This window comes from Chroicocephalus ridibundus, chromosome 8 (assembly GCF_963924245.1).
Source record: "Chroicocephalus ridibundus chromosome 8, bChrRid1.1, whole genome shotgun sequence".
NCBI lineage: Eukaryota > Metazoa > Chordata > Aves > Charadriiformes > Laridae > Chroicocephalus > Chroicocephalus ridibundus.
In genome coordinates, this window is record NC_086291.1 from 31,873,813 (window position 1) to 31,899,987 (window position 26,175).

A 26,175-nucleotide genomic window follows, 5' to 3' on the forward strand; every position below is an offset into this window, starting at 1 on the left:
TGTTCCCAGCTGGCAGTGGAAACCTCTGGAGAGTCTTTGTGTCCTTTTCCTGATTTTTTTCACCCTGTAATTTTGTGCTTTCATTAACACTTGGCATCCGCCACCCTTCCGAGAGCTCCGCGTGCCACAGACGGCAGACAGGCCTGCGTGCCAACGTGTTGTGGAGGAGGCAAAAGGGAGAAGCTCCAGCTTTGTGCCCCATCTCCACACAGGCCAGGGTTTAAAACCACCCCCCCAGCCAGCAAACCACAGGCTGCCCTGTGGCAGAAACACCATGTCCTGCAGTACACGAGGAGGGGGCTGTCGCAGGAGGTTCCTGGGCGGATCTCTTTGGAAAATGGAGGGGACAACAGCACAGGGGGCTTGCAGCGTAGCCAGAGGCCTGGCTTGGAGCTGCTGGACCAGGCTGTGACTCAGGTTGAACGGGAGGACATTCCTGTGCAAGTCACTGGTAGGTTTTGGAAGAAGCTGGTGGGATTTAACATGAACCTCTAGCAGAGGAAAATGGGCTCACTACACCACAGTATGGATTATACCGAGATGAAAGTGGCCGGGAGGGCGGCTCTGACAGAGAGCGGCTTTGCTTTGTGTCCCTGGTGTGACTACCTGCCGCAGAGCCCACTGGTGGCTCTCCCAGCGGTGAGCCCAGCTGCCTCAGCACCGCTCAAGTCCCTGGTCGGGTCCTGTCACCCCAGGAGCGGGGATGACACAGGAGCGGCCCAACCGGTTACGGGAGTGAGGCAAATCCTGAAAACACTGAGGAGCTGCTTCATGGCACTGGCGGGGTGTGAGCCAGCACCTTTACCACGAGGGTTTCCACAGCCTTTTGCAGCACTGGAGCCAAGACACGGCACAGCGGCAGTGTGGATCCGTGCCTGTGTGGGCATCTGACTGTCCTTGGGAGGGTTATGAGCAGAGACGCGGTGTGGAGGGCCCGGCCGTGCCGCCGGGGACCTGCGCAGAGCAATGTGGGTGCAGAATGCCGCTGTGCCCGGGGCGCGTCTCCATGCCGTTCCCTGGGAGCTGCCTTGGAGGTGGGAAATTCCCAGAGCTGTGGGAGCAACACTGCGTGTCCCACCCGCAGCTGTTTTAACCGTGTCAGGGAGTGCCCCAAATCCCCCCCTTCGGGGCTGGAGGGTGCCGCAGAGGGCAGGGCAACGCAGGCTTTGGCTTCAGCTGCTTCCCTCTGCCTCCTGCAGGACGTGACCCCCAGAGAGGCGTGTAGGGCTCGTCTCCTTCATGGATGCTGACGGAGTTATGGTACCTTCCCTTTTGAGTGAGAGCGGTGTGTCTGCACAGGGAGATGCCAGGCAAAGTGTACACCTGCACACCCGGCATCCTGCCTCCAACCAGAGGAGTCACCCGTGGCCACCTCACCCAGCAGGCAGCGAGCACTTTCCTATCCCACCAACACAGCCTCAGCTGCAAACTCTGTGCCTTGGGGATGGCCCGGACCAGAGCAATAGAGAAATCCATCCATGAAGCATTAGAATTTTTAAACAACTGCTTAGCTGTCTGCTAGAAGAGCCAGCAAATATTTATTAACCCATCGCTAAGTATTTCCAGCCAGAGCACTTGCCTTGGTGCTGGCAGGCGGTGCTTTGCTCAGAGCCATGCCACAGCATACGGCTGGGACCGTCTCCGTTGTCAGCCTCCCTCGTGCTCCCAGGACAGTAATTCTTCCAGCCACCTCGCCAAGAGTTTTTCCCTAAGAGGAGGGGAAAAGGCTGCTAAGCCGCACTCGCTCAGCCCATACGGCTGCTCTCGACTGGCACAGCTCCCGCACGCCACAGTCCCGTTACCAGCTGGGGATTAATCACATACAGCTTAGACCAAACACAGCTGAAGAGCTGTCACGGAGGACACCGTTTCAGGGGAACCATTACAGTGACTGGTCAGGATCCCAGAGAAAAAGCCCCTTCGAGTCAGTCAGCAGCAGGTATGAGCGTCCACCGAAAGTGCCTGGTGCCATCAGCCAGACAGAGGTTTCGATTCATCACCTCTGACATACCCGCATACCAACGCTTGCTAAGCTTGTTTCTCAACCACTGATAAGATGAGCAGTATAATGGTTAAAAAAAAAAAAATTTAGAGATTACCCAATCTCCCAACACAAGCCCATAATTAACCCAAAGCCCATTGTACTGTAGGGTTACCGGGGAGCAAATACTTACATGGGAGTCTCAAAAAGCACTGCATGTTTTCAGCAGGGGTTTGGCTTGCTCTTGGCTGAATTTCTCTTGGCCAAACCCCAGGATGCGGCGAACTGGTACAGTCCCCACGAAGGGTTAGCCCTGCTGTGGGGCTGAATTCCAGCCACCTCCTCACCCGATGCTACATGTACCTGCGTCCCCCGGGCAGGGAGGACTCTCTGTGCCTGCAGTGTTGATGTGCAGGCACAGAAGTCTCTGAGCACGCAAAGCCCAACTGGTCACGTTGGCAGCGATAGGAGCATCGAGCTGCCGACCAGGAATAAAAGCCGGGTTGTGGTGCTCAGCCCCCCAGGTAGGGAGAGCTGGAGGTGGCCACTAAAGGGGCACCTTGGTGCGGTGTTTCTGAGCGGGAGGAAAGAAAACGTGCTGCTGTTTTGCCTTCAAACCCTGCACAGCAATGGGGCAATGCTTGTCCATTGTGCTCCAACACTCAAACGCACCCAGCGTGTTGTACAGGCTGTAGAGTATCTCCCAGAGATTTGGGCCACGGGGGAATGTTTGACTTCTGGAGGGACACCGGATCCTGGGTTACACCCTGGGCCTTCATCTTTCAGCACTTTCCAGCGTTTGGTCGCTGCACATGCTGAGCCTTTTCTCCCGTTCATCCCTATCTGCTCTTTACAAAGGCTGCTTGTTTTCCCAAGTGGTTTTTTTTTTTTTTCACATGTGATTTAATTCACACAAACTCCTTTCCTCTTCTGGCTATTGATCTTGGCTCCTTACTGCTAAAATAAAGTAAATCTTTCGTAAGCGTGTTCTGACAACGCAACTTTTGTTCCTTCCAGACACAATTTCCTGTTTAATTTCCGGACCGTTTCTTATTTAGTAAAGGAAAAGCTGTAAATTGCAAGATTGCTTCAGAGAGTTTCCTCTGACTTTAGATGAACCGTTAACCACTCGCAGGAGAGAATCCAGCAAACTAGTGTAAAACTTCTTTTTTAAAAATCCTGCATTTCTTTTATGTCTTTTGTAGCTCACACTGGGAGGGAAGACGTGGTGTAAAAAAAAAAAAAAAAAAAAAGAGGTTGGAATTGTTTTCTTGCAAAACCAAACGGGAGCAGCTCTGCCTGCAGCTGAGCTGGTAATTGCTCTTTCGTCACTCAATAAACTCTCTCCACGAGATGGGATTTTTGGGGAGGGTTGCAGCAAGGTTTCACCCCTGGGATGAGGCAGCAGGAACCATCGGTGGAGTTTGCACTGGAGATGCTGCTTGTCTCAGACCTCTGCCGGGCTGGGGCTGCCACGCTGTCCCACAGGGAGGGGTCTGCAGTCCCAAATGTGGGTTCCAGGTATCCCCCTGCACCGACGCCAATTCCCGCTCCCACACCCCTCCTTTAAAACCCAGGAGACGCCACGCAGGGCTGCCACCATGGTCACGGCGACTGGCCGATCAGACTGCAGGTACTTGCAGGCCGGGTCACGGAAACGCTTACTCTGCGTAGAGACTCGTTAGGTTTACATAATGTGGGACGGTGCGGTGGTGTGGGACGGCGCCGAGGAGCAGTGGGCAGCTCTCCTCTTGGCAGGCAGGGACGATGGCACGCAGTGACACTTGGCAGGGGCTGCGTGACCTGGTGTAGGAGAGCGACTGCTCTGATCTCCAGCCAGCTGGCCCCAATCCCGCCTGAAAGAGCCTTGAAATCTGGCACGGGGAATGGTAGCACAGTCCCGCAGCTCCCGAAAGCACTGATGGAGCCATGGCCGGGGACCACCTGTGGCAGGCTCAGACCCCTCGTGTGGCTCTTGGCAGGGGCAAAGCTGGGCACGGAGAGAGATTTCCCCCACCTGGCTCTGAGCCCCTTCTTTAGTGGCTCAAAACCTGAAAATCAAAACTTTAAGATGAAGAAAATTAATTGAAATGGGAATTCCGCTTTTCAAAACCTTTGTATTTGGTTTGCTCATTTCAGGTGGCTTCGAGCGGGGCTGCCCAGACAGGCTGCAGTGGGAAGCCGCAGCATCTCCCGGCGCCGTTTTCGGGACCACAGAACCCCTGCACGATGGAAAATACCGTTTCCTACAGCCGGTGATTGGGAGCGGATGGAAAATGGCTTTAAGGAGAAAGGACCCACCAGCTTTCCCTAGCCCAGCTGGCAGGCGTTCAAGGTATGACCTTCAGTAGCATCTCAGCTCAATGCCGTGCCCCCAGTGCAGAGGCTGCTGCCCGCTGCCAGCTGGAGAAGACAGCGCCAAGCACGATGTGAGGGTGGCAGACGAGGAGCTGCTCTTGCCGTCCAGGGGAAGTTGATGGAGTGGGGAAAGTCCAAACGGCCGCCAACAGCTGAGAAACAGAGAAGTCAAAATTAACGCTTGGTCGCATGATGGAAATGTGGTTTGGGATCAGCAGCTGCCCCACAGGGTGAACTGCTGCGGTGGGCACCTGCTGGTCCCCCCGATGCTTCCTGGCAGCCGCCAGCTGAGCCCCCCCGGGAAGTAAGAAAGCAGATCTTGCTACAGAAACCGAGAAACAGCAAAACTTCGTGACTGAGGTGTAAAGCTTTTTTTGGTCTCTATTTCAGGGAGGACGGCGTGGGCTGAAGCTGCCCATAAGCACTGAGGGGCCGGGAAAGCACCCGGTGCAACGCGGCGCTTGGTTTCCTCCGTGGCCCCATGCAAATTGAGGCCAAAGTGGGCAACGTCACAGGCGCGTGATCCAGCAAGACAGCACATCCGCGGCTTGCTCAACAAAAAACCAAAACCCAGAGCCCCCCCTGGAGCTGGGAGAGCCGTTGGGGCCCCGGAGCAGCGGTGCTGGGAGCATGCCGGGAGGACGGCACAGCCTCTGCAGGAGCAGCAGATGCAAGCAGTGGGGGTGAGAGACGAGAAGGGCCAGCTGGGCACAGACAGGGAACGCAACGGGCTCAGCTGCCTCCCTTCCCATTTTGCCAGATGCTAAAATAACCCAGATTCCCACCTGGCTCCTTCCTTCCCTGGCACATATTTAAAAATAGGGAGGTGGGTGAGGGGGTGACCGGTGGCGGGGAGCGGCACTCGTCAGGGACCCACGGGCTTGCATGGGAACGTGCACGTCCTGCAGGGCCTGGCCCAAGGGATTCTCCTCCCCGTGTTTTGGGGTAGGACGAGCTCGTGTTGCAGGGAAAAGCCCTGTGTGGGCTGGGGTTTCCCAGCAGCGTAAAACACACCTCGACTCGACATTGCACCACTCTTCCCAAGAACGTGGGCTCCTGCTTGGAGGCTCCAGGCAGGTGTTCGTGGGAAGAGAGCAGGAAGGGCTCCTGGGGAGAATATCTCCTCCGAAACTGCTGTGTTTCCAGGCTGAGGCCATGCTGTGTTTGAACAAATGCCTCTTTACTAGTCAAATGAGAAGGCGAGCACAGAGAAAGATCCTTTTGCAGCACACCAAACTAAAGCAGTGAATTACAACCTCTTTTGACCTGTCCATACCAAATTTTTCCCCAGCTACACTTCCTATAAAATCCAGCCCGTTTGCATGCACTGTTTCATCCAGCATCCTCCTCCCCTTCTATTTCTGGCTTTGATTGCACTTACACGGCCAAAGAACAAAAATATCCCCTGTGCAGACGGTAAAAACCTCATTAGGAAACTCTGGGTCCCTTTGCGCCTCTCGCTCTGGGTTTTTCAGTGTTTTGCGACCTGCAGCTCTTGATGCCTTTTCACTGACTGCAGCAGAGCTGGGTCAGCATTTCCCATCCCATCTCATCCCCACGCTTCAAACTCGGGGCTAAACAAAGGGGAACGGAGTCAGAAACCGCTCAGCAAAGCTTTGTTCCAGAGCCCCAGCCCTGCTCTGCTGGGTCTCGGGGCCACCCGTGTGAACCATAAGACCCTCCTTACACCCAAATTTTGGACATTTTTCACCTTCCATGATGACCCACACTCAGGTCCCACAGGCAGGTTTTAGTTTTTTACCCCCAAGGTCTGGTTTCCTCCCTGTACCTGTGCATTAGGGATGTGCCACGTACGGCTGAGGGTGGACCTGAGCTTACCTGGGCAGCTGAAGTTTGGACTCGTCCCACCTCGGAGTACCCTGCAGCTGGCAGAGCACACCGCTGACGTCACTTTGGGCTACAGTTTCCTAGGGATGATTTTTTTTTTTTTTAAAGCAGACTGAAAACCAAAAACCATCTTCACTAGGTGACAGCTTGACCTTCATGGGGTTCCCCTACAAAACAGGACCCTGCTGACCCACTGCCCTGGAGCTGGCAGGGACCCCAGCCGGGCTGGCTTGTCCCGCTCCCTGGAGGCCAGCGCGGGTGGTGGGGAGGGCGTTCGGACATGGGAATTCACCAATCCGTGACCACCAGGGAATGCCAGGACCGAGGGAGCTCAGTTTCACAGCTGCCCCAGAGGCTGTGTCTTCCAGAGGTCACATCCCTGCAAGCATGTGCCTTTCCACATCATGTCTTTCCTGCCACAGCTCCTCCACCCAGCTCCACAGCAGCTTTCCCATCCCATCCCTCTCCCCCTGCAACAGGCTCAGCAAATCGCAAACCTCTCCCTGGCAGGTGGTGGTTCAGCCTGGGCTCCTCAGACCCAATCTCAATTTCCTGCACCGCTCTTCCCAGCCCGGAGCAGCATCACCAGGTTTCTCCAGTAGCCTTGGTACCTCCTCATCTCAGCTCCTTGCCTGGGGGAGTAACGAGCTTCCCCCTTTCCTAGCTGCTCTGCCTCCCTTCCCACCGCCCTTGTTCTCCCCTGCAAGACCTCATGTCTTGCACAGCCTGTCCCCCGTGCCCCTAGGATGCTGCCATGAGGGAAAATGGCAACTCACCAGTATTTAAGTCTTCTCTGTCCTGGGCAGGGGCTGTTCACCTGGGAGTGCCTCCATGGGGTCTCCAGAAAGATCCTGGCTTGCGCCCTGGAGCAGGCTCCACTCCATAAGGCAGGTTGTGCTCTGGAAATGAGCTGCCTGGGACAGGGAGTGCTGACACCGAAACCGGTGATGTCCCCGCCAGGAGCTCCTGGTGCTCCCAACCCTGCCCAGCCTCGGGATGGAGACCCGTGGGGATCGTGGCACGCTCCCTGCCCTGGCTGCACCACCGGCACAGTGGCCGGGGCCAGTGCGGCCTCCGATGAGCCTGTATGGAACAGCATCCCTTACCTGAGCTTGCAGAGAGGCTTCCTGGGTGGTGGGAGATGCTGCAGAGAGCAGGAGGGCTCGGGAGGGTCTGGGCAGCTTCAGCTGGGTCCGGCCAGCAAAGCCGTGGGCAAGAGCTGCACCTGAGGGGGCCCAGGAGCATCCCTTGGTGGCACGGGCTGCCCTCGGCAGCGGTGTCGCTGTGCGGGGGATGCCATTGCTGGCTCACACGCTGCCACGTGGCCCAGGTCCCCCTAGGACCAGGATGCAGATCTGGATCTAGGAAATCTGACCCGCACACTGGGAAGGGACGTGCTTGGGAGAGATGGAGCAGCACCAGACTGCCCCGTGCCCAGGCACACGGCCACAGGTGACCCCAGGGCAACCAGCCCTGCGTGCCCCAGCACCCCGCCATGGAGCTTAGGGCTGGCGTCGTCCCACTCCGTGTTGGGGCCTGAATGCAAAAAAATCCTTAAATAGGTGACAGCAGGAGAGCAGGCGCAGCCTGTGTCGTGGAGCCATTTAAGGCAGGAGACAGTCTCTGGGCATGGAAAAATGCAGCAGCTGGAGCTGCGCCAACCTCCCCCCTGAAAAACATTCCTGCGGAGGGAGGGTTCGGCTCCAGGGTCAAAGGGGGAGGCTGGGGGATCGCTCGGCAGAGAAACGAAGCCCCAGCGTCCATGGCTGCCCCGTCCGTCCCACCGCCCCAAGGCCCATGGCGGGACCCAGCTTCGCCGCAGCAACCCGGGGACACGCAGCACAACCCTCGCAGGCACCGCTCGCTGCAGAGGGACGGCAAGAAGGACGGAGCCCGCACCGCCAGGCAGCCTGCAGAGCTGCCGGCACCGTGACAGACATGGGGGCAGCCCTGCCCCCCGCGGGGTGACGAGGTTGGGATGCAGGGCAAGAGCCCCCGCCGAGGCACACGGAGAGGTGCAGGAGCTGCCATCATCCATGCAGCCTCAGGCAAGCGCAAAGACTACACAGGGTGTGCTGTTTAGTTATTTTGAAGCCGACTTCTCTGCGGCACAAGTGATGGTCCCACCCTGAGGAGAAGCAGATGCACCTGGAGGCAGCCCTGCACCGGCGGGGGGCACGGGGGGGCAGTGCCCTCCATACTTTGATATTCAAACATCTCCAGAGGAGGCCTAGATCAGTCACAGCTATTTCAGTCCCAGCCCGTCACCTTTTCCAGCCTTCCTTCCAAACAGCTTTAGCAGGGTATTCAAACATTGCTAAACAAATCCGCAGTGGGGGTCCCTTTGCGAAGGGCAGGGGGCAGCCAAGCCAGCAGGTCCTCAACATATACAGAGTTTGTGGTGCCATGGCGTCTCCAGCTCCTCGTTCTTGCATTTCAGCAGAGGGTCTCAAAGCACTCGCCATCTTACAGCCTCTCCAGAGGCCAGTGGCACTTGGGGACACCTAATTGTGGGGTGAGGGAGGTCTTGTTGCATGGAATCCAGGGTGGGAATTAAGATGCTCACAAAGGGCTTTTGCATCCTTGACCTTAGCTACTACTCATCCCACCAAGCAAGCCCCGCTGGCCACGTAGCCCCAGGAGGGCTGAGGGGTGACTCCACGGCACACGTTCCCCTCTGACCGGCAGGTACGGATGGTGACGTGGCCTGTCTATGCAGGCGGGTGAGTCATTCCCCTGCAGGCAAAGTCTGGGCCACCCGGGGAATGGCTGAGCTGCCCTTTGGACTGTGGGCGGTACGTTCACACCGTGGCAGGGCACACACTGTCCCCTCCCGTGGGGACACAGAGCCAACACAGCCGTGGCAGCTGCTTCATGCTGGGAGCCCATTGGGGTCCCCAAGGCACTAAGTGGGCACCAGGCCCTCTGGGTCTCGGTGCTGCCAAGGGTGCGGAGCCAGCGCCGGAGTGATCCCCTTGTCCAGGGGCTGGGCTCCCCATGGGGGGGCTACAGCTGCTGTGCTGGCATCTCCCAGAGGAGCTGGGCTTTGCCACCACCATGGCTGGCATTGCCTGGCCTGGCTCTGGGACGCTGCAAGTCACCAACCAGCAGCAGTCTCCCACCTCTCCCTGCCTCCGAGGGGAACTTTGGCGGCCCACAGCAGAGGAGATTTCAAGGGACACGAGAAGCATCCCTCGCCCCTGGGGTTTCCAGATAGACCGGACCACATGGAAGCAGCATCGTGGCCCAGCCCCAGGCCAGCCCACTGTTCCCGGTCCCCAGAGCATCACCGTTACGTTACGCACAAGAGTCCGGGGCCAAGTCAAACCAAACCTGCCGTAACCCACCCGCGGGAGCGCAGCATTGCCCTGCCGGTGCCCATGGGAGGTGGCGTCCTTCCACCGTGGTGGCCATAGTGGTTCTCAGGGGAGCAGGAGGGGCACGCTGCCCTCCAAGCTCCTCTCTTACGCACCCCAGCTTTACTCTGCGACTTTGGGAGAACAACATTTTGTTCAAAATCTCGAGTTCCCAGGCCCTGGTCTTCAAGGCAATGCCAGCAACGGCGGGAGCTGGCAGCACTCCCTGACCCTGTGGGCACCAGCTCGTGCACGTGGAGGCACGAGCATGGAGGCACACACGTGGCCCCGTACAGAGCGCAGGGATGGGGGCTTTTCAGTAGGGCAGCTGAAACTGAGTCCAGCTCCATCCCGACTTGGAGGCTGCTGGCTTTGTCCCTTGGCATGGGGTGTCTGCTGGGGGTGAGCAGCCGCTCCTGCACTGCAGAGCAAGCGGAATGGCTGAGCCGCTCTGTGGTGACATCTAAAAAGTGTCACCTCCTCAGCCCGCAGGCACACCGGCAGCGTGGGGGTTACCTGCCACTCTGCACGTATCTGGACGAGGTGGCGTCCTGCTCAGAGAGTCGGAGAGTCCCCCGCGGCAGGCGCTGGCTGGCTCTTGCCTGTGCAAAGGCAAACATGCGAGGGCTGGGGGCGGGGGGGGCACAGAAACAACCAACGGCTCTTTCACCTGCTCCCACCGTGACAGGACGGCCATGAACGCCCCTTCCCGAAGCACAAACAGGGCAGTGTTCGGGGCTGCTCTACCCCAGGCTGAGGCCTCTCGGGTGAGGCCAAAGTAAGCAGCTCCTCCACAGCAAGCGCCTCTGCGGGGCCGGGAAGGCTCTGACCTGAGCACAAACACACACGCGCTCGGGGAAAACTCCCCTCGACTCTGCAAAACCTCCCCTCGTCCCTTTATGCTCCCCAGTCCCCTCGCCCCAGGCCGGCTCGGTCCCTTTGGGCAGCGCAGGAGATGGGTGTCTGCACTTCTCGGACCCTGCTCGGCCACGACTTCTCCCTTTCCTCCTCCTGCTCTGCTTCTTGCGGGTGCCAGCAGGCTCGGGGAGCGGGGCAGGCTCGGGGAGCGGGGCAGGACCGAGCTGTGAGCAGGTGGGAGCCGCAGGGGAGAGGCGACCCGTGCTTACAGCATCCCACCCACATTCCCCGACCTGGCTGCCGGAGCCTGGTTTGGCCAGAAAAGCAGGTGCCTCGGTGGGCCGGGACGGGGAGCAAGGCTTGTGACATGGGCTGGGGTCACTCGGCCGGACACACACGGGGTCGTCCAAGCACTGAGAGGGCCAGACCAGATCCCACCGGCCGGCTGCGCCCTTCTTGATGGCCACTTAGGGATGGCATATTGGGGCTGCAGGAGGGTCCCCCGGGAGAGCTCTTCACCGCAGCGTGCTGGGACCACGGCAGGGCCGGCCCAGCCCACAGCAGGAGCGTCCCTCCTTCCCGTGGTACCTCCTGCGTTTTGGGGGGGACAAGGAGAGCGAGACACCCCCAGCAGCACCTCCACGCAGACGCCAGCGTGTCGCCATAAGGGCTGTGACACTCGGGATGGCCAGATGCTGGCACGGAGCTGGGGGCTGGGGTCCCAAACAGGGGGACAGGGCAGAGCGGAGGGTCGCCCCGGAGGAGGGGGAGCCCCCTCGTGCCTGACGGTGCCTCATCCCGCTGGAAGGACCCGGAGGATCCTCCCGGCCCGGGCAGCCCCGTCCCCAGCCCGACTCGCGGCTGCTGCCGGCCACCCCCTGGCGGCACAAACCTCCCTCCTCCAACCCCCCCCGCCGCTTGTTCCGGCACCAGCAGCACCGTTTCCCGGCGGCTCCCGCCGGCAGGTGGCAGCCCCGAGCGCCCCGGCGTCCCTTGCGCCGACACCGGGGCCCGGCCGAGGCGGCGGCGGCCGAGCCCCCCCGACCCCGCTCCTCCTCCCCGCAGCCCGGGGAGATGGAGCCGGTGCCCGGTCGGCGGTGGCAGAAGGTGCTGTACGAGCGGCAGCCCTTCCCCGATAACTACGTGGACCAGCGGTTCCTGGAGGAGCTGCGGAAGAACGTGCACGCCCGGCGGTACCGGTACCGGGCCGTCGTCTTCCAGTCGGGAGCGGTGGTGCAGCAGCTCTGCAGCGTCTGCGTCTTCGTCGTCACCTGGTGGTACATGGACGCCGGGATGCTGAGCCCGCAGGGGCTTTTCGGGGCGGCCCTGGTCTCCTCCCTGCTGGGCTACATCCTCTTCGACGCCGTGGACGGCGGGGCCGGGCGGCGGGAGAGCGGGCGGACGCGGTGGGCAGACCTGAAGAGCACGCTGGTGTTCGCCGCCTTCACCTACGGCTTCTCGCCCGTGCTGAAGACGCTGACGGAGTCCATCAGCACGGACACCATCTACGCCATGTCGGCCCTCATGCTGCTCGGTCACCTCATCTTCTTCGACTACGGCGCCAACGCCGCCATCGTCTCCAGCACCCTGTCCCTCAACATGGCCATCTTCGCCTCGGTGTGCCTGGCCTCCCGCCTGCCTCGCTCCCTCCACGCCTTTGTCATGGTCACCTTCGCCATGCAGATCTTCGCCCTCTGGCCCATGCTGCAGAAGAAGCTGAAGGCCCAGACACCCCGATGCTACGTGGGGGTGACGGTGCTCTTCGCGCTGGCGGCGCTGGCGGGGATGGCCACCGTCTCCAGCGTGGGTGCTGTGCTCTTCGCCTCGCTGCTGCTCGCCATCTCCTGCCTCTGCCCTTACTGCCTCATCCGCCTCCAGCTGCTCAAGGACAACATCCACGGGCCCTGGGACGAGGCTGAAATCAAGGAGGACCTCTCCAGGTTCCTCATGTAGGCCTGGCCCAAGGGGAGAGGGGACCTTCTGCTGTGAGCAGTGTCCTGGCTGGGGAACAGCCCTGGGGGGAGGACACTGGCCCAATAAAGCCTCTTGCACAGCAACGAGGACCACATTTGCGTTACCCTCAGCGTCTGTTTCCAGACCTGACTTGCTTGGTTTTGGGGGAGGAAGGAGCTGAACCCCACAGAGCAGCTTCGGATGCAGGCGAGTGCGTGCTCTGGCCACGCAGACCCATACCTGCGTTTTGGGGGGGTGCAGAGGGGGTCTGCATCCCCTGAGCAGAAACACCGCACGGAAACGCACATCTGGCTCAGACGTGCCCCACAGCACGCCCACGGGGCTCCTTCAGCCCCAGGGACCTCAGTGCGTGTGGTGGGACTGACAGCAGCTCCCCGTGAGGGCTGGAAGGGCCGGGGGCTGGGGGCAGGGCGGCAGCGCAGGGGGCGGTGGGTGCTGCTGGAGCCGCAGGACCAAGCACAAAGGCGCCTGGGACGGGCACGGTGCTGAGCCCAGCTCACCTGCACCCCACCAGTTGCCGATGCCAGAATAGCCTCACAATGCTGCCGGGCACCACGTTACCCTAAATCCTTTAGGAGAGGGGGTGGTGAGGAGGCAAGATGCCTTCCTCCCCTCTCTGACCCCCTTCCACAGGTGGACCTGGCCTCGCCACAGGGCCAGACCCCGAGCCGGATGGATGGAGGCCAGCACAGACCCTCACAGGTGCTCCCACCAGCTGGGGAGACATGAGGCTGCTGCGACAGCAGTGTCGGGGCACAGCGAGGTCCTGTCCAGCACCGTCTGTCCGGCAGCGCACACACGGCACTCCCGGCAAACGAGCCATCCCTGTGCGGGTCCTGTGCCAGCCGGGCTTCCTCGGCGCTTCCCCTTTCCCTGCTCCCATCGGGGACCATCCCTGCTCCCGTCGCCCCGGGGAGCGGAGCCCACCGGAGCCGGCACGGCAGGAGGGAAGGGATGCACAGGCCTGCCCCAGCCCCGCCTCGCAGGGATGCATTTGGCATTGCCCAGGTTTTCGTGAAACTTCTTTTGGAAACCCAGCGCTGCAGAAGTGCAACTTTCTGCTTGACTGACCCCATCCCGCTGATGGGGTCTCCCCTCAGCAAGCAGGCGCTTGCCACGGGCTCCTTGGGCTTTCTCGGAAATGAGCAGCCCCCGGCGGAGTCCCCGACACCTCCAGCGCTTTGTTACAGCTCTTGCCAAGTGTACAACGTTGCTGGTGTTGTCGTGGTGATGACTACAGCTCATTTTGGTTTTAATTAAAGAAAGTCTTTGGAGGTTTAGAGTATGTGCTCCAGCCTTGCAGGGAGCGCAGAGCCAGATGCTCACCGTGAGGATGACCTTTTTTAGTTCTTCAGAAAGACGACTTGTTTTTTCACGAGGAGGTTTCCCAGAAAGCTGCTCAGCCACCAGGATGCCCCATCTCGTGCTGGGCTGATGCTGTTTTAATGCCACCATCCAAAGTTGATTCACAGAGCCCATCGGTAGCGCAAGGCTTGAGCGTAAATCAAAAGTAAATTAAATCTAGCCTGCCCGGCGCCTGCTGTTAATGTCTGTCACGGTAGAGGCTACAAGAAAGCAGAGTTTCTGCTGCAGCCATTCCCCCAAGGAGAAATATTTCCCCAAAAATACTCTTCCCAAATTCAGATTCTCAAAACCAGTTCTGGGTTAGGAAAAGTGCAAACATCAACTACCCAGACACCGTTTTAGATGGAAACGGGCACAGACACCCGCCGTCACCTCTGCCGCAGGTGGAGCTCGGTGGATCACCTATGCAGGTTGATTTGGGCTTTGATTCCACAGGAGACACCCACCCATCTGCAGGCAGGATGCGGGACGTGTCCCGTCCAGCCTGCTCCGGGCAGTTCCATCCCTGCCCACAGCCCCAGGACCTCTCTGCTCTTTCCCTTCGCTTCCTCCATAGCCTCAGCCCTTGCCCAGAGATGGCCCCAGGAAAGGCTTAGTCCTCCGTTAGCTTGCCCACACAGATGCCCTGCTCTCCCTAACCTGCGAGATGAAAATACAAAGCCGGGTCCACAGCCCAGATGCACAAAGGAGGCGCTCTGAAGGAGGGAAAAAATGCAAGAGAGAGCCAGGGAGAGGAGAGGAGACGCAAAGGCCCGTCAGGTTTTCCCTGGGACCTCTTTGACCTTCTCCTGAGGACACACGCTGTGCAATGCTGCTTAATCATAAAATCATAAAACGGTCTGGGTTGGAAGGGACCTTAAAGACCACCTAGTCCCATCCCCTCTTCCAACACTTTGTGTTGGTTCCCCCGAGGCTCCCGAGAAGCCAGCAAAGCCCCAGGCTGGTGAATCACCAAACCATTCAGTGTTTCTTAATGGCGAAGCAGTTAAGGTCAGCTTGCAATGCCCAGCTGAAGGAAGAAACTAAGCAGATACAAGTTAAGGGAGCAACTGGGGAAAAAAATGAATAAAAAATTTAAAAATAATAATCATAGAATCATAGAATGGTTTGGGTCAGAAGGGACCTCAAATAAACAGATGTCTCACCAGATGCCTTTATCAGGGAGTGGAGCAATAGAACGAGGGGTAACGGTTTCAAACTGAAGGAGGGTAGATTTAGATTTGATATCAGGAAGAAATTCTTTCCTGTGAGGGTGGTGAGGCACTGGAACAGGTTGCCCAGAGAAGCTGTGGCTGCCCCATCCCTGGAGGTGTTCAAGGCCAGGCTGGATGGGGCTTTGAGCAGCCTGGTCTGGTGGGAGGTGTCCCTGCCCAGGGCAGGGGGGTTGGAACTAGGTGATCTTTAAGGTTCCTTCCAGCCCAAACCATTCTGTGATTCTGTGCCGAATAAATGGCCATTATGCGTACGTCTTTATGCCCGAGGTCAGAATGGGCTCCACAGAACAAAACTCTTCCATACATCTACGCCCAGTTCGGCAGTAACACTGGCTGCCCTTTGAGCGTTCTCTGCCTGAGCGTACCGGTCTGCGGCTGCTCTGACGGAGCTCGCGCCGAGACCAAAGAAACAGGTCCTTCTCCGTCTGTACGCAACCAAAGCATCATCAACCAACTGCAAAGAGTTAAGTGTTATTTTGCATTACAAGGAAGTGCAGTTTCTTTCTCTTAAGTTTCCAAGTCCACTGAGATCGAGTACTTCAGTGGGACATTTTCTTGTGATTTGGAGCTGGCCAAATGCGAGTAACTGTAAACTGGCCAGGGATAAACCTCACTCCTGGGGGAGCTGCTGACACGTGCCGTCTGGAATCTCCATCTACAGCCTCTGCTGCAGGGAAAGGCAAGCGTCAGCCACCCACGCCGTGCTGTCAGGGGCCCGCATCCCTCCCCACGTGGCAGACGGGGATGTGGGAAGCCTGGAAAGAGGCAAGCTTTAGTCTGCAAAGGTAAGATCTTTTTATCTCTTCAATTCCCACCGCAATCACCAAGCTTTTCTCTGCACATCAGACAGCTTTGTGATGTCCGAGGCAACAGCAACAACATGTACGATCGGGAAACCAAAACAGAATGTTGGTCCTAACCCATCCATTGAGAAGCAGCCCAGGACATGTAGTGCCACCAGCTGGTGCAGCACCCTTAGCCTCCTCCACCTAGACTGTGTATCACTGCAGGGTGGAAATAGCACAGACAAGGTTAAAGACCTTCAAAAATTCATCCTGCCAAGGTTTTCCAGCACACCGATACCTTTGTCTTTCTATTTACAAGATTTTTAGGAACAGCCACCAGAAAACCATGAAGTTCCAAGTCCTATTTCCAACAATACTTTTTTATCAAATACTTCAGAAGAAGGTAAAGATTTCTGTGAAAGGTTTAACACCATTAAATGCCCCAAGCAAGAAGTTTGTGCCTTAAAGCCTAATGCACGGGGGTCGGCTAGTGGCTAGGAGCAGAACAGCGGCTCCTGGCTGGGGGGCTGTAGGTGGTAAGGCCGTACAACTAACATGTCAGCCACCTCTTATTTGTTGTTGGTTCATCTGTCGGTACCACGCCATGTCCCAGAGGCAACACAGCAAGAGCTTCCCCCGGTGTGGAACAGGTTTTTGAACCACCTGGAAAACAAGCAGCTTGTGAAATTCAGTCTGTTCCCATTCCCTCTTACCTGAGAGGCAAAGCACGGCCAGAACCTCCTTCAGAGACGCTGGGTATAAAAACTGTCACTTCTGTCGTAGTCCTCAAAATACACAATTCCTGAACTCTGCTGAGGTTATTTTGCCTCCGTACCTGACAGCGGTGAGTTACACAGATGAAAGGTACGGCCAGTCTGAGCTCCCCTCCTCATCCCCTACTCTTGGGACAGTCATGCTCATGGGACCATTAGGGGCCTCCATGGGAAGCACCTTGCCCATGACCGTCCTCTTTCCAGATCCAGCAATTCCTACTTCAGCACACGCAGTTCAAAGGTCTCGCAGGAACGATTATTCATCTCCCTCTCCTAAGAACTGCTGTACTTGGGGGATTTTTTTCCCCCCTTTTTGCTAACGCCATTGCTGTTTCTTCTGTTGTACTCTACCAAAAGACAAAATCTAAGTGAGAAGAAAGAAAAACCTGGCCAAGTCTCCAGCTCTCTGGGCTTGCCGCCCCTTAGAATTTGAGCAAACTCGGTGCCTGGCATTTACCAGCACACGCAGGTGGTTCGACAGCTCCCTGGATCCACGAGAGCTCAGCAGGGACCTAAATCAGCTGGAACAGGAGGAATTGCCCAAATTCAGCACAGCTGCGTCAGACCTGGCTTGAAACTGAGCACAGCCTGTGTGTTGTCAGCCCCTTCTACACACACGACACTGATCTCTCCTCCACTCTCCTGCCCCCGTCCCCTGAGCAGCTCCCGCTCGCCCTGAGCTTCCTACTACCATGAAATGTCTTGTTTGTGTTCCTGAAACAACAGGCTGGAGTCCTGATGCCACGTTGTGCCTCCAGTTCATAGCTGCGTGGTGCCTTCTGATTTATCTGCAACAGTTTGCGAGACATCCCTCCTTTGTTTTCATAGGAGAAAAAAAAAAGTCAATAAAACCCATCGGTTTCCCTCTTTTTTTTAAGATTTGCTCTTTATATACTTCTCTGGCACTCAAAGCAAGCACGTCTTCTAAATGTTAAATCACAGATTTTCTCCTTCACATAGGGACAGACACATTTGGAATCCCAGAGGTAGCTACTTCCAGCCGTTTGAGCTCAGATGCTCCAATGAGGTCGGCTCGCAAGGAATTCAGAGGTTTAGCTTGGAAAAAAAAACAGCCAGAGCAGCTGTGATTTATTTATAATTGTGCAGATTCCTCAGTCTAGAGACTGCTGCAGTTCTTCTCCTCGGACTTTCCACTCAGCCAGGTGCTGCCGCCGGTGCGTTAGACATGTTTTCGGACTCTCTTATTGTTAAAGAAGGTGGCTATTCTTCCTGTTAAAGCTAAGCCAAAGCCATTTATATGGAGAAATCCTGGTGGTTAATGAATTCCCAGCAGAACATCCCTCCCTCCACCACCTCGGAGGGTGGGCATCTCCCGGGCAATTTCTTCCATGGGGTGTGAATGGCTCCAGTAGAGAAAGACTGGGTAGACCCTTCGATAGAAAACCAGCACACATTCATTTTGTAACCAGAATTTTTATTTTCTTTATATCCAGGCTTATCATTGACATCTGAAAATAAAATCTTTCATTTACAAATAGGCTAGTGCAAATTAAGGGTAATTGTGGACACACACACACACAAAAAAAGACATTGCATGTAACAAAAGAGAAATGCGTGTGTTAGGATGATCTTCCTGGAACAGCTGGCGGACGTCGCCTAGGAAAAAGACAAAAAATGACCCAAAATTCACGGGGAGGGAGGGCAGAGGAGAGATTTAAAACAAAAGGCCAAGATAAAACAAAATGACTCGTATACAAAATTATCTTACTAAAATGGGTTACGAGAAAAAGGCACAGAACATGCACATTAAGGAAAAGAGCAAGAGCGAGATTAGAATCAGCTGGCAGCCAGCGCAGCCTCCGCTTCCCACCTGACTTGCTGGCGCCAGAGAACTGGGACAATCCCATCACAAGCGTGGAGGTCGCTGGTCACAGGCTTTCTAATTTTCTTGCAGCAAATAATATCCTCTGGAAGAGCTTTTTTCCCCAGCCAACCTGAAAGTCTGCACCGCTATCTGCTGCAAACGCTGTTCTTGGAGGAGAGCTTTTTTAAAATGAGATTCTGGTGAAATCAGGAATGGCCAAACAAGGTGGATCTATGGGCTGGATTGCGGTATCTGGAGGGGACGTTGCTGGGGAAGGTTAAAACCGTGGGTGACAGTGCAATGAATCTGCTCCGAGCCTAGCAGCAGAGATCCTTGGCAGCTGGTGGCCCGGTGTACCCAGCGTACAGCACTGGCGCGTCCCCACCAACGTGCCGGGAGCCAAACGCATACAGGGGCACGTAACTGCAGCCAGCCGGGACACGCGTGACACCACTGTTCTCCGACAGGGAGCGCACAGACTGCCTCAGGCCAAGCCATTAAAGGCTATTAGAAAAAATAAAAATCTCTCAAAACATTATAGCAAGCAAGCGAATACAATGGGGATGTCGCTGCTTTGCTCATCCCACCTATTTCTACCCTCGCTCCCCCACCCCACCCCTTCCCAAAACCTGTCTAAGGACCAACGTAGCGACTGTTGCGCTCAGTGAGGAACGTCCTCTCCCGTAGGCAGCTGTTGTGCTTGCTGTGCCATACAGACCGTCTCCTCCGAGCACCGATCCCACTTCCTTGGCGCAGACTGATCTGGAGGAGGAACTGAGTAATCAAGACATCTGCACATCCGTACACAACCGCTTCAGGGGAAAATCCCTTCCAGACGTTAACGCGTACACTTGCACAGTTTTACTCCAGCTCCTGCTCTGCAGAACTTGGCCTGGCTTTCTGCTCAGCTCTGAATCTCCCCCGAAATACGCTTTCCCCAGCAATGAAATGAATACTATGGCTTGAAAAACATTCAACAGCCATCCCCCAGAAAAACGTCTCTGCGGCACTCCAAGCCCCTGACAGGGCAGCAGGCTGAGTGCTTCCCATGGGCGACTTCTCCCCCTTTGCCCCTTTTAATGACATCTCCAGGGATCTCAACGCAACACACATCACTGGGAAATCCTCGTCACGGTCCCAACAGAGGCAGAGTGTGGCATGCCGAGATGATGGCGCGAGAGACAGAAGACCACTCATGCGCATCCAGAAAGTAATAATAAAAGCCCATCAAGAGTTACAGTTTATTTCAGGTTTCAGAAATGCAGCGTAACATTTTTACAGCAGGTGTTTGTGATGCTCAGTAATGACCATGGTTTCGGGAATCGACTTGCTGTGCTCAAAGGTCAACACCGGGAACCATTTACAGATTATGAAACCAAAGGCAGATGCATTGGCTCATATGAAGTAGGGCATTAACATACAGAGCAAAATTCAGAAAGAAAGAAAGCGTTTGCTTCTTACAAAAAAGAAGTCATCGTTTACACCATCCTGGAAAAGTAAAGAGACAGGCAGTAAAGCAAACGGCCGGCAAGACGGGACAAATCATAGATCAAGCAAGAGTGGAGGACTGTCTGGACGGGAGGAGCCATCGGTATCAGCTCGCCTGCAGACAAAGCAAGAGGAAAGACAGGCAGAGTAACATTCGTTTACATGAGGGAGCTGCTCTGCTAGAGCCGGGGAAGGAGGTTCGATGCCACAGCGGGAGGAACTGCGCCGTAAGCACACCAAGCGGTTGGATGCCTCCCTGGTGTCGCAGGTGCAAAACAGGTCTGCTTTGAATTGAGGAGGTTTGGAGTATTTGAAGACAGAAAGGCAGAACTAGCCAGTAATCTCAGTATGCTCTATACACGTGTAGTGTAGCTGTCTGCGATAGAGAGTATAATAGTTTCTATGTTATGCTTTAACACGAAATGCCATAACCTATAATGTTATCTCCTCTAATATAATAAATAATCTACTTTTATGAGGCTTACTCAGAAAGTGCAACAAGATCAGCAATAAAATAAACACACATTGACTATGTACATAAGCCTTTTCATTGAACATACAATCTTTTTAATCCTAACACAAGATCCCTTGAGATGAAAGGCCGAGAGCTACTGACGGCACGCTCAAGCTCTAGGTCAGCCGTGGCGAGGAGAGGAGGAACATGTTCTCTAGGCGGAGACCCAGGCTCAGCCTAAATGCGATACTAGATGAGCACCCTCCTGAAACTTAGCTACGTACATCACCCAGCTAATTATACACCTCACATAAGAGCAGAAACTCTGTGGTTGCTTAACGGGAGTCTCCATGCTCCCTGGCAATCTTCTGAGCTTTGCCAGAGGGAACTGAAGAAAGGGAGAGCAACCCGTGCTTCTCGTCTGCGGGAGTTCAGGCTCAGCTCACCCTGTGGAAGGGCGTCTGCAGAGAGGGCAGTCGGAGGCAGCCAGTCCCTCCTCGGGGTGCTTGTCCTGCTGTCATAGAACCATAGAGGTTTGGGTTGGAAGGGACCTTAAAGATCATCTAGTTCCAACCCCCCGCCCTGGTCAGGGACACCTCCCACCAGACCAGGCTGCTCAAAGCTCCATCCAGCCTGGCCTTGAACACCTCCAGGGACGTGCTCCTTCGGGCATGGAGAACAAGGGATGGGAGAGACACGACTCGCCAGCACCAGGAGCGGGTGGGACAAACCAACCTGTTGCAGGCACTGCACCGCAGGAGGAAAGGGGCTGGGGTTGGCAAGTCGGGACTTACTCAATTGGATGTGGCAACTCCTTGGGAAGCACTTAGCATTTTCCCTAGAAACAACAACTCCTCGCAGTTTATTCCGAAAAGCCTATATGCAAGAAGTTAGAGGTAAAATCACCAAACTCTGGAGCTGTGCTCAAGGTTAATTATGAACCTGCACATCTAAAAGCGTTACATTTTGGGTGCAGGGCCAGATTCAGATGGGATCTGAATGAGGATGCAGAGGAAGGGGGGCTGTGCAGCTGTGTCCCACCACCTCCACACCGAGCATAGAACCAGATGGTGCCGACCGTGGGGCCACAGGCGCCTCGCTGCCCCCTCCTCCTCCTCCTCCTCTCTCAAGTAAATCTACCCTCAAGAGCTCCATTTACAATTCAAGATTACTGCTGAGAAAGACAATTTCTTGGAGGGCAGAGTAAAGGACGGTGCTGAATTGTGCCTCCTACTTCCTGATGCTTGACACAAACAGTCATTAAAGTAAATGAAGGAGCCTCGAGTACGGAGGATTTTAAAACGTGTTTTTAGGCCAGGATCTGTGTCATCTAATGAGTCTCCTGGCTTACCGGCGGTACCACCCTCCACTGCCATGCAGCCACACCGCTCTGAATCACCTTCTGGAGCCTCTGCCTCTCGCCACTGAACAAAAGGGACCTTGGACAACTAAGTCGAGTGTTTAGGGGACAGTAGGATAAAGCCAGACCAGGGCCTTGCAATGTCACTGGATGAATTTCAAAATGCGGGGTCAAAGCGACATTCTGTGGCTGAAGCGGAAGAGGCGCAGAGCTTGGCTTTCTGTCAGCAGGCAGACAAATAGTTCTGATAAACTATATACAGGTTTGCTGGTTAGGCAACAGGATGGACTCCTATAGCTATTTATAAAAATACAGCTAATAGATGGGTTGAATGTTACGTCAGAGAGCGCTACGCAGTGGAAAACGGCGTAGAACACAAGAAATACCATCATAACATGTTCTCCTTTTTTTTGGTAGCACAAATCAAAATGACTGTAGTTGGGTTTGCAATCTTTTTTCCTTGAAAGCCGGTTCTGTCCACTTGGTGTTGGAGATCTGCGCTTGTTCTCCAAACAAACACCGGCCACTTCAGCAGTCTTCCGAGATCGCCAAGACGCCGGTGCTCTGACAAACTCCATCTTCGCTGGGCTTCAGATGTTGACCTCTAGACTCCCCAGGTGTGCGTCACAAGTGCGAGGTTGACAGGAAATTAAAGTTAGGCTAACATACAAATCACGATGCTTTCCCAAGCTCGTCTCTCTTACGCAAGCTGAGATGCGATTTGCTTCCGCAGTGAGCACAACTGTTCGTTAATCAGCAGTCTGGGAACACTTACTAGGCAAAATCCCCATCGGTTGTGGCTCTTTGATGGGATTCTTCCTAACCATGGGGCCACAGCATACTGAAGCCCTGCATGCCGGCTCAATAAATAAATTTATTAGACTAATCATACTGGGGGCCTTTGAAACCACCAATCGCTTTGCGTAGGGATCTGTAACCGTAATTGTAATAGCAGCAATTAATATTTTTCTGAAGAAACAAGGCCAAATTCATCTCTAGTTTAACGCTGTTAACTCAGTAAATTTTAAACTGTAAGGGTGACACTGACCCAAAGTGTTTAAAGTGAAGTCATGCAGTTAAGACAACAGGTTTTTGTAATTCATTAATATATAACGTGCAAAACAATAGGCAGAGAGGACCTCTGCAAAGTGAACATCTGCCAAAATGGTTCATGGCCAGGATGCACAGCTGAGCAGGTCTCAGCACCCGGCTGGAAAAGTGACCCTAACCCGAGGCGTGCGGGACTCCAGGAGATGCAAAGAGAAAACCTTTATATAGGGGGCATAGTGGAACTTTATCAGCTGGCGTGAACAAATATCTCAAATCCAAACTAGACGCAACTCTAGGCCCTACCTCTGTGAATTAGCTCACACAGTCCATTTACAGCAGTGCACATAGCTACGTCCGTATCTATTTTTCCTTCTGTTTCACAAAACGACCAAAACCAACGCTGGGTTCTCAGAGTGCGTTTATACGTATTACACGCACTCACATACCCACAGGGTTTCCCGTGAGTTCAGTGGGAGTACAAATGCCAGCAAGCACTAGCAGAGGACGGAGCGGGCTGGCACACGCCACTCTGTCACGTACCGGCTCTTCAAACCGCCCTTTCGCATCCTTGCTGCGGGGCGAGATGGCTCCGCACTGAGCCTTGCAAGCCGGGACACCGCCGCCCGGTCCTCACTGACCACCCAACCAACTCCCATCAGCCACCAATGTGGGAATAAAGTAACGCACCCGTGGTCCCATACACACTCTTCTTGTTTAACAACATTCCTTAAAAACTAGACTGTGGATAAGGAGAAATTCTAGGAGAAGCAGCCGTCCAGCAAGCTTCTTGCAAGAGAGGCGTGGAAGTGTGGGGCCTTCAGAAGAGCTTGGTAAGAAACCACATTGTGTTTTCTCTGACCAGTTTAGCCATTCAAAAAGAAAACAGGCATAACTCTGTAATTCCAAATGACAGAAAACCTGAAAGGTACAAATAAAAGCAAGATTCCTTTCAGATAAGGGTAAAAAAAAATTAAAAAAAATCAAATCAACACGTGCACAAACACACACAAAGTCAAGCCCTCCTTTGACTATACGAGCCTGTGAGCACAGTTGCCTGGGTGAACACGCGTGTCAGTAAGTTAGCCAACATCAGCTATTGCAAAAGGAAAAGTCAAGGCAGCACAGACCTTCCCAAAACATTTAAGACCTCAGAAACAGTGCGCAATGGACAGAGAGTACATCAGTAAAATCGGTTACTTGCCTATAGATGTCCGTACATGCAACTATACATTGGTTATTGCAACAGTTATCAAGCGATTTGCTTCCACATATTTGGTTAACAATGAATGACATGCCAGAAACTTCTTTTAGTCTAACAGGGATGAATCTAACGGACGAATTACAGTGGGCCGAGTAGGTGAAGGGGGTGGTCTTCGACTGGAGAGAAAGAGAGAAGAAACAATAAGCACAAACACTGAGAAGGAACCTGGCACCCCTTGCTGTCGCTACGTGAACATGCACATGCACCTGAACACAGGAACCTTATTTCTGCATACGATGAAGCACAACAGCCCTGAGCACCCACGACAGGGAAGAAAGCGACGGGGTTGCCACGTGCATACCGTCCCTTAGCTCTTGTGTATTGGGCAGCTCTTCTCCCTGATCCACAGCCCGGGTTTCTCAGGGGTCAGTCCCAGCCTGGACAGCCACAGAGGGGACTTACGGGCACATTTCAGAGCGGCCAGCCGGATTGGGGAAGACAGCCCACACTGACTTCAGCTGCTGTTTGCAGAAGCAGAAAACCTGCAGCTCCTTGCGCAGTTGGGCCAACAGGAGCCACGCCAATGTGCTTGAGTTTGAGGCACAAATTTCCAGCTTTATATCATATGGCCAGTTATGAAAATGCTAGCCATGGCTATGGCTTCTGGATTCATTCATTTACTACTAATGTGTTCCTCTATCAACCTCAGATCGACTCCCAGATTTTTTCGGGGAGGGCTTATGGTTCTTTCTTCCCCTATTTCAAATGGCTGATTCAGCACAGGCTCCAGTGTGTTGCAAACCCCTGCATTTCAATCCTGACTGCATCGCCATCTGATAAGAGACCACAGTGCAAGAGTTAGAGGGCAGCAGTACCATCCCTGAGCGTGTCGCACCCCCGGTCCAGGCTGAGACCTTCCCCTCCCTCATTCCTCCAAGGATGACACACCAACCCTGCTGGACTTGTAGACAGATTCTCTCTGGTAGCTACGTAATCGCCTTTTACATTTTTGTGTGTGTTTAGGGTACGTGGTTCGTATCCGTGCCGCGTGGAGATAACTCCATCACCTTAGTTACAAGGAGTATTTTGCTAATGCTCCGTTCCATTTGGGCTAAAACACCCCACCGCTGAGCAAAGCTTGTGCAGCATCTGAGGTGACAATACCTGTTTGGCCTCAGACAGTTCTGCCTGGCACGGCTTTCTGCTGTATAAATATACCTAAATATACCTCACAGCCAGGCTGTTCCCTTAGCAGCACCCTCCAGCAGGGGTTTGTTGCTGCAGTTATTCCAGTTCACCTCTTAACACGGTGTTTTTGCTCCCCGTTTTCTTTAACGGGAAGTACCAGCTCTCTCTTTATTCCCTAAGCCGGCCCAGATCACCATGAGAGAGTACAGCTGCCCTAAGAGGGGTGTGAACCTGTGGTCTGAACGAGGTGGGGAGCTGAGGGCTCTTCGGTTCCCATCCAGCTTCGTCAGACTTCATTAAAGACCAAGACAAATCGTCCAGCCCTCCCTAACGCTGTCCTCCACCTGTGAGAGCAGGAACAGCTCCTGTCTCCGAAGATTACAAAGGAAACACGTCTCATCCCGCTAAAGCTAAATAAAAGATGAAAAGAAGGTAACGATTGTTAATCTGCTTTGAACTGGAACATAATACGCGAGACAAATTTACACTTGACAAAAAAAAGCAAAAAGGTCTTGCTTGGCTCCAAGTGCATCTTGTACGACAATATTCTCTTTTGGTGAAGAAAGGAGAATTTTAATCCCTAACATGCAACGCCTACAAAATATGCCAACTGAAGCGTTCAATTAAATCAACAAGCTAAAAAAATAGGCAAAATATAATTTCTTCATGGTGTATTTTTCTTACAGAAAAAACGTTACTGCGTTAACTATTGTTTCTTGTGTTGCTCCAGTGTAGGTCTTCTGGACCCATTTCCAAAATTTGTAGTTTCATAAAGAACCACTTCTAAGGCTCTGCATTTCTGCTGGGTTGCATTAAATTATTCCTTTGTTGAAATGCCTCACATTGCATTGTTTAGCGCTTACTGAAAACATCGTATCATGTGCATACAATTTACAAACAAGGGAAAATGCACACAGCTGTCTTCATATCAAATTTAAAAGATACAAGCCCAAGCATGCATTTTAATACCAGGTTGAATGCAGCACACTGGGTTCAAATAATGTAATTTAGGCAAATTGCTATTTAGCCCAGCAGGATCAGAAACCGGAGAGCACAGCGGGAGGATTTCCTGGATATAATCAGTCAAACCCAAACCT

The 26,175-nt window shown here is 54.5% G+C and overlaps 2 protein-coding genes across 10 annotated transcripts in view; one reads left to right on the forward strand and one right to left on the reverse strand.

Annotated features, from left to right (window-relative positions):
• The first annotated feature begins 11,399 nt into the window (after positions 1-11,399).
• PIGC (phosphatidylinositol glycan anchor biosynthesis class C) lies at positions 11,400-12,469 on the forward strand. The gene has a single exon (XM_063343994.1). The coding sequence runs from the start codon at positions 11,476-11,478 to the stop codon at positions 12,352-12,354; it is 879 nt and encodes a 292-aa protein (XP_063200064.1). The 5' UTR covers positions 11,400-11,475; the 3' UTR covers positions 12,355-12,469.
• A 7,095-nt stretch (positions 12,470-19,564) lies between these two features.
• The window catches only part of DNM3 (dynamin 3), a 181,477-nt gene continuing 174,866 nt past the window's right edge, over positions 19,565-26,175 (reverse strand). For 5 of the 9 annotated variants that reach the window (XM_063343211.1, XM_063343210.1, XM_063343209.1 and 2 more), the window contains one exon: positions 19,565-22,243. In XM_063343211.1, coding sequence (XP_063199281.1) covers positions 22,168-22,243 — 76 coding nt within the window. In that variant the 3' untranslated portion in view covers positions 19,565-22,167. Of the gene's footprint in view, positions 24,067-26,175 lie in introns of all 9 variants that reach the window. The other 4 variants (XM_063343212.1, XM_063343205.1, XR_010072176.1 and 1 more) reach the window with 3 other exon arrangements.